The 16,152-nt window shown below is 36.0% G+C and overlaps 1 protein-coding gene across 2 annotated transcripts in view; it reads right to left on the bottom strand.

Moving 5' to 3' along the window:
- Window positions 1-16,152, bottom strand: part of ANOS1 (anosmin 1) — a 136,992-nt gene that overhangs the window by 8,388 nt on the left and 112,452 nt on the right. For both annotated transcript variants that reach the window (XM_084519075.1, XM_084519074.1), the window contains 3 exons: window positions 4,627-4,721; window positions 1,744-1,915; window positions 418-638 (listed from right to left, as the gene is read on the bottom strand). In XM_084519075.1, the coding sequence (XP_084375201.1) occupies window positions 418-638; window positions 1,744-1,915; window positions 4,627-4,721 (488 nt within the window). The remainder of the gene's footprint in view (window positions 1-417; window positions 639-1,743; window positions 1,916-4,626; window positions 4,722-16,152) is intronic.

A 16,152-nucleotide genomic window follows, 5' to 3' on the forward strand; every position in this document is an offset into this window, starting at 1 on the left:
AAAGAGTGACTCAGAGGGAAAAAAAATCTGTTAAATCCATCAAATTTATGGACATGGACACCGAATAATTAGTAAAACTATAGTAACCACCAAGCTGAACAGCCTGATCATCAAAAGAAAATAAAAACCATCTATTGCCACACACAGATGATCTTTTCCTCCCTTTAGGCATTTCTCAGATAATGGCTGCTAATTTGACAATTGTGCACATTAAGATGTTAGATGTGCCATCGAGAAGAGTAGCTGTGCTTTGTATTTCCAACAAGGAGGAAAAATTAAAGCACCTCCTGCTCCAACTTGCCCACAGAGTGAGAGAATGCTATGTGTGACATATGCATTACCACTAAAAATTAAAAGTATGCCACGTATGCATGCAGTTATGAATGCAATAGAAAAGGAAATTAACAAACAACTTACTGCTGGCAGTATCTGTGACTGCGAAATGATGCTGTTGGGCAAGCTGTTCTGTCGACTTTCTGTGGTTACTTCTGCCCATGTGACTTGAAACCCTGTCATGGGCTGTTGAAGGACTGCCTTAGATATCTTCCAGGAAAAATGACCGGTGATGTTACCTTCCTGAACAATGAAAGACGCAGACAGATTCTCGGGTTTGGCCAACACTTTGGGTAGAACTGGCACTATAAATTTGGAAAGCAGAAAGATAAGCTAAACTTTGAAAGATAATATTCAATAATGTTAATTTAATTTTGCAACTCAAGGTCAGACAGAGCTCTCTTTCTAATGTTATCCAGTATCCTGCCAGCTTTCTGCCATTACATTTCAGTTCTAACCAAAGCCTTTAATTGATATATTCCATTGGTGTTTTGGGCCAAATTCAAACTTCAAATCAAGTTATGTCAGCTACAGATGACAGAAAGGAAAGCCAATGCCACACAAAATTATAAACGCCTCATTCATCATTCACCATCCTGTGGGTCCTTTGTATTTCAGAATATCTGAGCTGTTTTTCAGTTTTGGGACCACAAGAAAACCCTTAGATCTCCATGATGCAGGAAAAAAGTAAAATTTATGCTCTAAAACTGTAGTACAATTTAATAGGGGCACTCCTATTAGGAGGTGAAATGTATGCAGTTGCCCAGGAAGAAAACTGTAGTGCTGGAAACTTTGGCTTCACAAAGCTAAGGCTGACCTGACCTAGCGCTGGCTATAGACCCACTTGAAGTGCATGGCTGGATTATCTGAGATTAGAGATCTTTTTTAACATCTCCATGATTCTGTGATTTACCATGATCTCTTAGCTATACCTTGAATTGTAGCCACACTCTACCAGGTATGAGCACCTTTATTTGTTATTTAAGAAAAGCATTAACCCAAACTAAACCAAACTGAAAAAGCAGCTTGCATCAGTACTAAAACATTCAAAAGATGGATCATGCCATCATAATTATGTTTGCATCTGTCATTCATTGTTATAGTTAATGTAACTGAGAAACTTCCTCCTTGCACTAAAAACTATGTGATAACAAATGCCATCATGTGTTCGTAACCAGTTTGCTAAAATTCTTACCTAATTGACAAACAGGAATGTGGAAACTTAAATCTATACTGCTATTTAGTTGATTTTTCACATAAGCACTAATCTTTTTTTTTTTTTTTTTTTTTTTTTTTTTTTTTTTCTTCTGAATCTTTTATATACTATTTTAGAATTTCCTTTAAAGACTTTTCCTGGTGACTGTAAGTACATTTGAAACTATTTGGCAAGTTCTCCAAATCACATCTTACCTCCTTCAGCTGGACAATTAATGTGCTTGTGGTTTCTTTCTTTAAATGCAGAGCAAGGTGGGGTGACAAAGAAAATACTCTCAGCCTTAAAACGACCTTTAGATTTTGCAGGCAAAACAGTTACTTTATATTTGCATGCAAACGACAGGTCCTTCAGAATCATGTAGTTCTCCTGTAACAGGAAAACAGGAAAAACAAAAAGAGAGCATGATGCAAATAGATCCCTGGGGGGGGCGGGGGGGGAGGGATGGCAGAAGATGAAAAGCTTTCTCCAATAAAATATTTTCCTGATATGCTTAACACATGCCAACATAGTTTTTACTCAGTCAACAAAGCAAACATTGCATATGTTGCAAACATTGCATATGTTATGCTTATTTTAAGTAGTAAAATACATTAGCATGGCATTTCAACATGCCTTTCCTTTCTATGCAGTTCCTTCCCCATGCTCTATCAAAGCAACTAGCATCTAACATTAAGAACAGTCTCTGACATGATGGCAGTGAGGGTAGCAATGTGAGGATGTAAATACTAATTGAATTAAATAAATGTAAGAAAGATGAGTTAAGTTGCTGTAAATGACAGGCTTCATCTATATTTAACTTTTTAAAAGTGCATTCAAAGTCAGTGTGGCATTATAGATGCACTTTTTTTTTTCCCCTTTAGTACATTAACTACTTCTATCTTATTATCAAGAAGATAAACTCCACAGCTGTTTTAAAGACAGTGACTGAAAAAACTTTACAGAAAGTGTAAGTGTCCTTCTAACTTAAAATGTTGTCTAAAGTATATTTGAATATCACAGCCTGAAAGCTTTAGCACAAATCATATTATGAGGAAAAAAAAAAAAAAAGTGTTTTTTGTTTGTTCGCTTTATTTATATATATACATATTTTTTTTTTCTGGGAGAATGTCCAATAATACCTTTCTGGCTAAGGTCCCAAGTCTTTCACTGCCTTTTAGATCTTTCTTTCACTTCAGGATCACTAGTCTCCAAGTTTTTTCTACACAACTCCCTGTTTTTTTGGAAGTGAATCCCAAGCCAAGTTAGTCAAAACTTCTCTTTGAAGGTCATTTCCAATAGGATACAGAGATTGGGCTCAGAAAGGACTTGATTCTCCATCTTCCACCTGCTGTGAGAGTATTATAACAGGTTTGATTCCTACTTAAACTTTAACTGTATTGTTTTGTTTTGTTTTTTTTAAGAAAAACAAAACAGACAAACAAAACTGTTCCTTTATTTTACAAATGACTGTAAATTGACTTTTGTTTTAAGATGATAGTATATTTAGGCAAGATTTCAGGCTATTTCCTGTAGCCAATGTTTCCCATTCACTCATTAAAACAGATACCTGTTTGTAATGTGGAGTTTGGGCTGGATTTTAGGAGGCTTCATATGCATCTCAAAGTACACTCTGAGAATAGCAAATGGTCTAATTGCAATGTCCATAAAACCATGGACCAGAAACTAAATGCTCAACACTCAAAGCCTAAGGCCTTTATACATCTTGAACAATTAAATTGACTATCAAACCCTTTGTAGCATCAGTCTTCTTCTGAGAGTTTGTAATAAAAATGAGCCCTGAAAAGAAACATACAGTTTCACAAAGTAGATTGAACATACTGCTGTAAAATGACTGATATAAATAAATAAATGAACCAACCCCACAACGTGTTGGCCAGATGTACAATGAGTCTATCTTGACCTCAAGTGGAACTAAAATTATTAAATATAAACTTTCTCCTATCTTCATGGGCATACCTTGAAATATTGACACTGATTGATCGTAACATTATATTTTAATCATTTTTTAATTCACTGCTAATATTTGCTTTGCTAACCTCATGAAGTAATAAATCTTACAAGCTAACAGCTTTTTGTGTGAGAAATTATTTCTTATGATTTACTCTACTTTTACATGCCATTAACTCCATTGAATTGATCTGGTAGTACAGTTCATAGTAAGAAGTAAAGGTGAATTATGTTTTATTCCATTCAACACAACCCACTAAATCAATTGTGATGCACTCATCACAGTACTGTATTTTTCAAATAATGTCTTGCAGATACAGTATGATGTCTAGATGATACCAGATTACCAACAATATAAGTATGAAGAACTGAAACTGTAACATATATTTGATCTGACGTCCTTAGATGTATCTTTTCTCCTTATCTGATATCTGTGCAACTTTCAGATTTAATTTCTAGTATTTTTCAACTATTGTTCTGTTTTTCTAATTCTATTATTCTCCTCAGGGTTGTGAAACATACCCGCATGTCTAAAAGGAAACCTGTCTTATTAATTACTATTATTACTTGTCAGTATTTACACTTTGATAGAGTCTTACAGTTCTAATCATAAATCAAGCCCTGTGTTCTATATGCTGTAGAAATATATAGGTACTTAGCTATAAATTTGTCTGCTCTTGTTTTCCGAATAACACCAACAAAGTATTATGATTTTAGCTTAGCTTGGATTTAAGACAACAACAACAAAACAAACAAACAGACAGAAAACAATACTCCAGGTGCATCATTTCTATCTTTTGCATAAGAAGAAAGTAACAAAGAAGCATTCTTACTTATTCTTACTGATTCTTCACTCAGAGGGTGGTGAAGCACTGGAACAGCTTGCCCAGAGAAGACCAGTTTGGTCTTTCAAGATGAGGCCCTGTGCAACCTGATGTATTGGAAAGTATGCCCATGGTGGGGGGGTTAGAACTGGATGGTCTTTAAGGTCCCTTCCAACCCGAGCCATTCTATGATTACTTATATGTGAAATATAGTATGAAACATACTGTGTTATGTTACAGAACCATCCTTTCACTTGCTGTTTAGAAGCTATTCAGAGTCAAGCACAAGTCTTAATGGAGACTTACATAAGTCAGCTCAGTTACTTTCCCAAGTCCCTTGGTGTCATTGTGTGCACAGGACTCCAGTAACCAGTGGACTTGGAATTGATTCATGTTGATATCTAAATGGTTCAAAAAAAGAGGAGAAGACATAATTACACTTTCACCATTGAAAGTTCTCAATTTCATATATATATATATATATACACACACATATGTATATATATGAATATATATAGGAATTTTAAATATTCTAGAGTTGGTAATTCCTCACTTGTTCATAAGCACACATTAATAAAATGGAGAAAGTATTATACAGTTATGTAATTTAAGCCATATCAGCTAACATGTTGACTTTAAAATAGAGAATTAACATTTTCAGAAATGTAAGCATCTGTGTATGTGAGTATTAAAAATAATCTCAATGCTCCCCCTTCTGAATATCTTGTAAATGAACGGAATGACTTTGACTGTCATGACTGCCCATGACTGTTTATATTGTCAGAGCATTGCAACACTGCTGTCTGGCACTACTTGAGAAATCTGTGCCTGGAGGTATGTGGAAATACCTGCAAAATCCTGAGATTTGTCTTTTCAGAATGTATCACAAGACCTGTTTTGTATCTGCCGAAATAAAATTCTGTCTCTGACTCTTAGGAGTAATACCAAAGTCTTGAGTGACAAAACTTACAGCACTATGTTTTCAAACAGAAGCTTTCAAGCAACTTCCAGCTCTTCACTTTTTGAGAGCCCTACAAATAACTATAACCATAATAATTTATAGCTGTTTTTCTCAATACTGATTGCATAAGGAAGAAAACCAAAGAGCAATAAAGACTTAGACAAAAGAAGAAAAACTCAAAGTACAAATATATTCTTTTTTATTATTATTTTTTTTTTCTGGATTTAGTTCCCCTCTCAGTACAGAGGATGCAAAATTACGTGTCTGATATTATTAATTAACTTGGTTTGACATAGCCACTAATGCCAAGAGCCTGATTGTGGGTTCCAAGAGGGAAAACAAATATCTTTGCTGCCCTTAGGGCTGGTCTGGCATTAGACTGCTATGAGCAAGTTAGATGCAGAAGGGAAGGATTATAAATTAAAGAGAAAATAATTAGTGTCTGAAACTAGCTAAAATCGTATTCTAGTAAAAAAGACTGATGAGAAACCTCCTTGAAATAGATTTTTGTAGCACTTGTCTTCATAACATGTATGCTAATTTTTTGTATGTTTTCTTCAGAACTCCAAATGCTCTCAAAAAGAAGTGTATAAAGAAATAAATTGTTGCCTTGTGATTATTCCCTCTCACTTAGAAACAAATAAATACCTGGATGTGCTTTCACTTGCCTCTTGGTTGCTGGGCTTTTCCCATTTGATATGCCTCTTGGATGAAGACACAATCACAGTGCACTTGGAAGTAGGTTTCATCTGATTTTATCTGTTCCAGTTCACTCAATTATTGCCTATCACCTGCTTGTACCCCTCTCCTGGGATCTGAAAGTGTTGTGTGCTATATTAATCTGACTATATTAACACTGTGCAGCTTGTGCCAAATGACCATAGTGATTGCAATGATGAAATCTCTTATTGATTGCATATTATCTGATAATCAGAACTTATCATTTAAACTATCTGCATGTAAGGTAGACTGGTCTTTGTAAAGCTACAAAATACCAAGAATCAAGAGTTTACATCAACTCAGCACACAGATATATCAGTCCAGAGGTTCACTATGCCTTTTTCCAGAAACGTAATTAAATCAATTGTCATCCAAAATATTTGGTATTTTCAGCTTTTGGCACTGCAGAAAGCTTTTTGGTTCTATTGTAGCTCCACATCTATTTATTTTGTGAGCTTTTCAGCAGCTTCTTCTCTCTCACAGTTCTTGCCTTCCTTCCTAATTCACCTCTTGTGCATTAGCAAACCCTTAGTCACTCATTCATAAACAGCTGTGGTTCCAAATAACTTATCTGTTTGAGCTAGAAAACGAGGAAGAGGTTCAAAAAACTTTTTATGTCAATCTTGCTTCTCCTATTAACTTGATACTGTAAATATAGAATTAATGTTTTTAATAATGTTTTTAATAACCACAATTTCATATTTTTATATTTAAACAAAATGAACAAAGGAATCCTGGTATTCTCATAGCAACCTATATTGAAAAACAAACAAACAAACAAACAAACAAGATTTTCTTTATTTTGAGTCAATACATAACTCAAGTTATTTCAGGAAGGGTTTTGCATGCATATTCTTCATGAAGCTTGAGTAATATGGGTTGCAAAACTGAAACATAACAGAAAAATAGGTCCTATTTGGGACAGAAACTTTTCCAAAACTCAGGAAAAGTTGGACATTTTTTAATTAAATACAACTAGAGGCATGAAGAACTCAAAGTGTATATATATGAATGAAGTATGCACATTAAATGACGAGATTGCTTTAGAAATTTTTTTTCTTAAATTTTTTTTTTTATTAGAATGATGCAAGATGTATGGAATGATCTAAAAAGCCACCTAAGAGACTTCAATCAGAAAAAAAAAAATAAAAGAAAAAAAAAAGGAAAAAAAAAAAGAAAAAAAAAAAAAGAAAGATGAAAACACACATTTTTTTCCCGGAATTGCTTATAAAGTTTATGGCTCTCGAGTTTAGTATTTATGTAACTCATTCTCTGTTTACAGCACATGCAAAAGAAAAGCTTATCCTAGCCTTCTTTTCTCCTTCCATTGAGATCACCAATGTAACATTTTTAAGATTTTTCTTTTCAGCTGTCCATTAGAACTCAGCAACAGGTACGGGACAAACAGTTCAAGCTGCATCCTAGTTGAATGTCAGTCACTATCTCCAAAGCTAATGGTTGTGCATTAAGTCCAGATGAAGTCAATACACTGTAATTCACAGCTGTAACTTCTTCCAAAAAGTCATTTGAGTAGTTAATATTTACAGAATATCCAGTATCTACTGGGACTGATTTCTGGCAGTTTTATCACAAAGCTCTGCTAACCCTTCTAGAATGGGAACATATCACTGCAAAGAAATGGCAAAATCCTTCATTTCAGTTCTTAGATATTTCACATTTTTCTCTTATATATCACATTATAAAACCTTTTTTTTTTTTTTTTTTTTTTTTTTTTTTTTTTAATATAAAATCCATCTTCCTCTTAATAGTTAGGAGTTTTCTTGATTCTTCCAATTGGAAGTCTTTAGAAAGTTTGGTAACTCCCTTGTTCTTCTGATTAGAAAGCATGCCATTTAACACTAAAAAGACTCATCCACCAAGCACAAATTGCGAGCAATCATCTTTCCCAGAACTGAAAATATTTGCATAGAAACACGTGACTTGAAGGACTTTTAAGCATCTCTAAGCTTGCGAAGTTAGTCAATAGAATAGTCACTTAAGTAAGAACTCCTTAAAGAACTTTTTTACTGCAAGCAGATTACTCAAACAATTACTTCTGTTCTTTTGTTTGTACTTTTGTTCAATTATTTCTTTACAAAAAAAAAGAAAAAAAAGAAAAAAAAAAAAAAAAAGAAAGGCAAACCATAAAAATATTTTACATAAGTCACTTCAAGAAATCACCTAAAGTTACTGACATGGACATGATCTTTAGCTGCCCAAGCCAAAGAATTCTTGATGTTTCAGACAGCTGCACAGAACTAATCCTTTCAAAGAAATTAATAGCTAATGTTAATTATTTTTGCTATGATTTTTAAGGTGAATTTTCTGAAGTATAAAATGAGTTCCTAAACTAATAAAAACATTCCTATACGGGCATCACATGAGCATGTTCTTAAAATTCCACAAGTGCTTAGCTCTTTTCCTTCTAACTTTGTTGAACAGACATCTCATATCTCTAACTAGAAATGTAGTGATCTGGGCTTGCTTTAAAGCATGTTGAAAAGATGTCTGTTTTGATTCCCTCCCTCTTATGTTCCAACTAAAAATAGCCTTTATTTTCAAATGAATACACAAAGCTTTCACTATTTATGAAGATGTCCTTTGCCAAACTTACCTTCTTTCTCCCCCTCTGTAACCTAAACTCTTCTGTTCCATTCTAATAAAATAAATATATTTCAGATATATGTTTGAGGAAAGTGCACATTTATTATGTATCTTTTAAAAAAAAAATGTTAAAGCATCTCAAAATGTTATTAATGTCAATGAATTACAAGTCAATTAATAACAAGTACCTCAGTTTGACACTTTGAAAAGTTCTGGTTTCTATGCACAATTTAAACACTGTGTATCGAAAAGTTTGCTAAAAGTACTGCAACATATTCTGCATGACAGTTAATAGGAATGCCCTTGGCCTACATTTTACATCTGCTAGATCTCATAATCTCCAGACAGCACCTGAAGCTTTGAGATTCACTTAGAAAAATCACCCATCACAATGCCAGGTAATCCTGCAACTTTTCACAGCTGGATTTTCTGGTTTAAATGATTCTACATTTTCTGGAAAATACATTTCTGAAAAATAAACCAAATAAAATAAGTAATGTCTATTGCTCTTCTTTGCCAACACTTTCCACATATTTATCTTGCTATACATTTCCAGTAATGCCAGCGGTGTGAATAATTTCATCTAATGCGGTTTCTTTTTTCTGCCACGTTACTACAGACAGCTCCTTTCTTTGCCTCAAATACTTTTTTTCCACGTTGTATTTACTGCTCCTGAAGGGTGCCAACTTGACAGAAGGTTGCCAACTTGACAATCAAGAGGAGCTGAAGTCTGCTTTGTAGATAGAGAATCAGCATAAGCATGGGCAGAAGCAGCACTGAAGTTTGTTCATGCAGCCCAGCAACATCAATATCACAGCAACCTACTACCACTCTAGGAGACTAGGTACAAACATTTAAGAGGCATGTATTTCTTTGTATTCCTTTAATCTACAGCAAGTAAATTGCATCAGATTGTTTTGGGTACTGGGGTTAGCTGGGTCGCTGGTTGGCTGGAAGTCTTTAGGCAAAGCACTTCTTACCTCCCTACCTCTGCTCCATGCCTGTCAAGTGGTGATAATGGTAACAGTCTCTGCTGTAGAAGTGTTTCAGCCCTATAGTTCTATATTATTCTGTTTGATAGATGGCTGTTGAATGACGTGTGCCTGCAATTTGGTATAAAAATGCAAATTAATGCCAGCTGTGACAGTATTACTGTGTGGGCAACCAAATCACAGAAACTTACTAGAAAGAAAAATCAAATGGGAGTTGATGGAAAACAACATTTCAAAGCAGACTTGTTCAACAACAGCAGCTCAAATGAAGGCTTAATCGGAAGAAAAATGTTTGGCATTGGTAAACACACTAACATTGTCTTGGTTTCAGCTGGGATAATTCTATACCTCGTAAGTAGTATGGCACTGTGTTTTGGACTTGGGATGAGAACAATGCTGATAACACACCAATCTTTTAGATGTTGCAGAGCAGCATTTATACAGAGCCAAGGACTTTTCAGTTTCTTGTGCTGCCATGCCAGAAAGAAGGGTGTGGGTGCACAAGGAGCTAGGGGGACACAGCCAGGACAGCTGATCTAGGCTGGCCAAAGGGATGTCCCACACCAAATGACATCATGTAGAACAATAAAACTGGGGGGGTTGTCTGAGGTGGGTGCCACTGGTCAGGGACGAGCTGGGCTTTGGTCAGCGGATGATGATAAATTTCATTGTGCCTCACTTTGTATATTCTTTTATCATCATTATTATTATTATTTTCCCTTCTTTTTCTGCCTTATTAAACTGTCTTTATCTCAACCCGTGAGTTTTTTGCCCTTTTCTTCCAATTCTCTCCCTCATGCCACTGTGGCATGTAGTTAGTGAATGAATGGTTGTGAAATGCTTAGCTGCCTGTTGGGCCAAACCACAACATCTATTGCTGGAAAGCAACCGGATTTGAAATAATTATTAAGCAGTACCTGATAGGTTTCCCCATTAGAATTAAATATGGTGGAAGCAAGGAAGGAAGGAAGGAAGGAAGGAAAGAAGGGAGGGAGGGAGGGAGGATTTAAAGGTAGATTTAAAAGCTTTACCTGGCAGCACAAAAATATTAATTCAATAAAAATAGCATACATTCAAAAGTATTCCTGTAAATAAATGTTGTTTTGTTGTGTATTTCTTGTCATTACTTCAGGAAACTGACCCAATTCCCCACCCCCACCCCCAATTATAATTAACCTATTAACTGCATGTGCAAAATGGCTGTTATCAAAGTTTGGAAGATAATTTGCCATATGAAAACCTGCTACCTTCATTCCAACCTAACCTTCCTTCAAACAGAATGCCATAAATAGACTGTAGTTTCTGTGAAGCTATTCAGTAAGAAAATTACTGAAGGAATTGGTTTTGCATGTAGCTAAGCCCATGGATAAGCCCATCAGCTAAAGCTGATGCTTCATACACTACAACTGCAATGATTACTTGTGACTGGCCACATGTTTTTTGTTTCTTTTCTCTTACTGCGGGGTTGATCTTACCAGCTTCTGAGCACTCTGGCCCTGATTCAACAAAGCACTTAAGCATAGTAACAGTTGTGTTGACTTCAATAGTTAAGAGTAGCTAATGGATAAGGCCAGAAAGTTTAGTATCCAACAAGATCAAGACATTAATGACCATACAAACTATGGTCAAAATATGGTCTTGAACATGTCTTTAATTGTTTTAGATTAATAGCAAGTAGGATATATAGCAAGTAGTTTCCTTTCTGGATTGCATGCCTTGCAGCATTACTGCTCTAAAAATTGACTATAGCAAAGTTTAATCAGACTGGGTAAAGATTTTATATTTAATATTATAGCCCAGGGTAGAGTCAGCTCGGGGCACATGAAGCATGTCTCAATATTGACCAGCTTGATTGTTTCTAGGGCAAAGTTATAGCAGGAGCTTTGCATAAATACTTTGTCAAATAATATACCACCCAGGACAAAAATATTTATTTTGTATTAAATAGTGTAGCTCTGCTATGGTAAACAGCGAAATAGTGAAATTTATGTCTTACATAAAGAAAAATATTTTATCATCTCTGAAATGCCTGAAGCTGTGTACAGGTCAAAGACTTCTTGAAGAAATAGGAATAGGTTGTTCCTGCCCTATAGTTTCTCAGTATGCAACCCTTGATGCACCTTTGCAGGTGTGGATATAATACAGTACAACACTGCTTCTAAGCCACCATTCTCACACAAGCATGAATGGCAGCATAATTTTCCCATATTTCCACACCAAGAACTATTATGCCAATATTTGAGATAGAATATTATGAATTGTCTTCTGCTCTCTCAGCCCTTCATTCATCTGTTTATCAGGCCACCATTCTCCATGGAAACACAAAATTATAAAATTCACCAGCTTTCATAAACAGTTTTTCTGATAAAAACCAATTGGTGGAAAGGTCCTGAAAAAATATGTAGGAAAGGCATAAATTTGGAAAAAAAATCAACTGAATAAATGAAGCACTGTTATTTACTACTAGATGCTTCACTTTTGAAGACATGATTAGTATAAAGTGATCCACTTGGTAATTATTACTCTCGACAGTGTCATGCTGTAATAACAGTATGACTGAAAAATGGTTTGAGAGAGAGTACTTCAGTGTACGGCAGAGAAGCAAAATATGATCTCAGCAATATTTGATCATAACAGTTATTTCTTCAATATTGGTTTACAAGCTGTTCTATTCCTCTATGAGTCATGGAGTTTCTCATCAACATTTGAAATTTGAGGCTAATGACAGGACAAGAAATAATGATGGAATAGTAAGTTTATATTTTATATATTTTTTTTATATTTTATATTTTACCTATGCTACTTAAGTGAGCTGCCAGTCTTAGGATAGGTAGGTCAACACAATGTATCACAGAATCACAGAATCATCTAGGTTGGAAGAGACCAAGCTAATGTGTTTTCCCCTGTAAAAAGCTATGATGTTGATGTGCTCTGTCTCTGGAATTTTAGCCAAGTTTTCTTAGAAGACTGAAACGAAAACTACTCTGGCACTTTAGCTGCCTGTGTATTGATTCACCCAGTGGTAGAAAAAAAATCAAAAATGCCAAATGTTTGGTTATGAAATGCATGGTGTTCATGACACCTGAGAACAATAACTTTTTAATGATCACCTATTCAAGCAGTATGATTAAAATAAACACCAACCCCCTCAGCTGATATTTAAACTACATTCAATAAACAGTTCTTAACAAGGCAAATGATATTGTTTCCAACTTTTACATGGAACATGAGCAGCATTGTTTAAATTGCAAATATTCCGTTTCTCACATTATTCAATTTAAAACAAACATTCTTTCTACAGAATACACTCTTTGCATAACACAACAATAATCCTTTCCAAAAATTATATTAAAAATTACTATATAATTTAGGGGTGGGTCTGAGCCACAGTGTTTGTTTCCGTATCTAGGTTTACGATTTAAAGGTTCAAGGTTTAAGGATGTTTGTATTAAAGGATTTAAGTCTGGAATCACCTCTAAACCAGATTATCTCTACTGCCACTCCCTTTCCCACACACAACACCCTATATAAAGTTAGTTCAACAGTATTTTTTTCTGGTTTTCTATTACAGGGAAATTTGCCTTGTGTAAACTCCAAGTCTCGTAATAGCTGCTTGAATCCTGAATAGAAGCACCATACAAACCTTCACATATATTTAAGCATACAAAAATAGAATTTATTGAAAAAAAAATATAAATAAGTCCAAGGCTAATTATGAGCATTCTGTCACTAAGGTTAGCCTTCTGTGTAACATTGTCAAATCTTGACCTTAATGTAAGTGGGGAGGCTATAGTGAGGGTAGGGAATCTGGGAATTCTTCCCATTTCCAGAGTCCAGGTATACAGCCAGCTTAACTACTCAGTGGGAGAAGATGCAGAGATGCACCTGCTACTCCCTTCTCTCTCATACCTCATGGACGGAAAAAAATTGACAGTACATGTACATGTACAATGCATGCAAAATGCTCCAACAAGTTCTTAAACTGGCCATTCATGGTGTGCATCATGGCATGCCACACCAGGAACTCAGGTATGCTGAGAGCACTTACAGATGGTTATTACACCACAGTTGATGAAAGGTATCCTGATAACCTGCAGTACCTCAGGATCTTTTAATTCACAGTAGGAATGGTAGGATTGCTTCACGTATGATTGTGTAAGGATGTAAGTCAAAGCTTTAACTGGAAATGACTGTGTAAGGATGTAAGGCAAAGCTTTTACTGGAAATGACCTAGTAATACAGTTTGGGAATACTGCTTTTGAAAATATATTTTTCAGTTATTAAGGTTAAGAATAAAAACAGGACTTTCAACCTCCTAAATCAAAATGAATATATTTTCACAATTACTTATAAGCGTTCTGGAGTGAGGGCTTGTGAACAGCACACACTATGTACATTTTAAAATGACACAATGTGTGAATTAACCAGACAACGTGTTAGAACTAGTTTAGTGAATATTTTTGGTGTAAGTAGTCCAGTACAGCCATAGTCTGTCTTCAGCAGGTATCAGTGGCGATCTGCTAAGCAAAATAAGCCTTCTGTGCTGCTTTTGCTCTGGTACCACAGTAGGTAGTTCTGATTTGGCTTCTCTTATTTGATTTCCTGGCAGGCTTTGAAAAATTTCCAATTACATTCCTGTGACTAATCATTGGAGAAACTTGCCTCTAAATCTCTCATATCGAGACCTTTAACCACCTACCCTGAAAGGTATGGAGGTTTGGAAGCAAGTAAAAGGCAGTCATTTGAGGTTTCTGTTGTGTCTGTGGAAACATGAAGAAAGGCAGTAAACTGTGATATTAAAAAACCTCCCCAACATTGTCTCATTTCCAGTGGAGATGCCCCTGAGACTGCTGCTATTGTAAATGTGATCTTAAAGTTGCATACTATTTGAGAAGTTGCACATTTATCTGCTTCACTAATTGTATTATTTGTTGATTTTTTGTGACTCCTACCAGCAACATTTTAAGTACTGTTGGCTCTTCACATTTAGACATAAACCAAATGCAAACCATATAGTTTAAGCCCTGTAGTCAGTTCATAAAGTATAATGTAAATGTAAGTGGAGATGGTCAGATGCTCCTGCTTTCACTCTCTTCTAGGAGGCAAAAAGAAAGAGATTTTAAAAATCAGCAGTGAGATAACAAAAAGTTTATTCCTGGAATTAGATTAGGCCTATGTGAGGCAAAGTTAAGAAGGAGTACGAAACACAGAAGAATACTTCTGACAGGCTATTCTTTTAACTCTGGAACAACTTCCCACTACAGTTATAGCTGATAGCATTACAGAATCACAGAATCATCTAGGTTAGAAGAGACCTCCAAGATCGTAAATTCTGACCTAACACTAACAAGTCCTCCCCTAAACCATATCACTAAGCTCTAATCTAAACGTCTTTTAAAGACCTCCAGGGATGGTGACTCAACCACTTCCCTGGGTAGCCCATTCCAATGCCTAACAACCCTTTCATAAAGAAGTTCTTCCTAATACCCAATGTAAACCTCCCCTGGCACAACTTCAGCCCATTCCTCCTCGTCCTGTCACCAGGCACGTGGGAGAATAGACCAACCCCCACCTCACTACAGCCTCATTTAAGGTACCTGTAGAGTGCGATAAGGTCGCCCCTGAGCCTCCTCATCTCCAGGCAACAACCCCAGCTCCTTCAGCCACTCCTTGTAAGACTTGTTCTCCAGACCCCTCACCAGCTTTGTTGCCCTTCTCTGGGCTCACTCGAGCACCTCCATGTCCTTCTTGTAGTGAGGAGCCCAAAACTGAACACAGTACTCGAGGTGCGGCCTCACCAGAGCACAGGGGGACAATCACTTCCCTAGATCTGCTGGCCACACTGCCTCTTATGCAAGGATGCTGTTGGCCTTCTTGGCCACCTGAGCACACTGTTGGCTCATATTCAGTCGACTATCAACCAATACTCCTTTCTAACCACTCATCTCCCAGCCTGTAGTGTTGCTTGTTGTGCCCCAATTGCAGGATCTGGCACTTGGACTTGTTGAACCTCATATGGTCCAGCTTCACCAGAAGGAATGCTGGGGAAGCCCATAGGATACAGGTATCTGAATCAGCTTTAGCACATGTGGAAAAGTAAAATTATGCGATGTCTCCTGGTGAATTTCTGAAGTTGATCTAGTCAAAGATTGCTGTGCTTGGGGCCAACTTTACCAATTAAATCCCTAAATACCATTGAACATTATGTATACTCCCACAATCAACCTCTGCTGAGCCAATATATTTGCATGGAAACACAAGATAAATACATTGCTGTGTATGTCACTATAATTAACAGTAAGATCTTCTTTTTGAAAGAACCATCTGCACTACAGCGATACCTTCAAGTACAAATATTTTACTGCTTAAGTATCTATGATTAGGAGATGGCCAGCTGTTCAAACACTGATCTTGCAAAGCAACGGTTAGTACCAAACTAAGTAATTCCTTAGTGTCAAGAAACTACTATTGAATTATTTAAAATAACAACTAGAAACTCCAACTGTCATTGAAGGGTTTCATTAATTTCAATGGTATTAGTTGCGTGAGAAAGGA

The sequence above is a fragment of the Aythya ferina genome, assembly GCF_964211825.1.
Source record: "Aythya ferina genome assembly, chromosome: 1".
Lineage (NCBI taxonomy): Eukaryota > Metazoa > Chordata > Aves > Anseriformes > Anatidae > Aythya > Aythya ferina.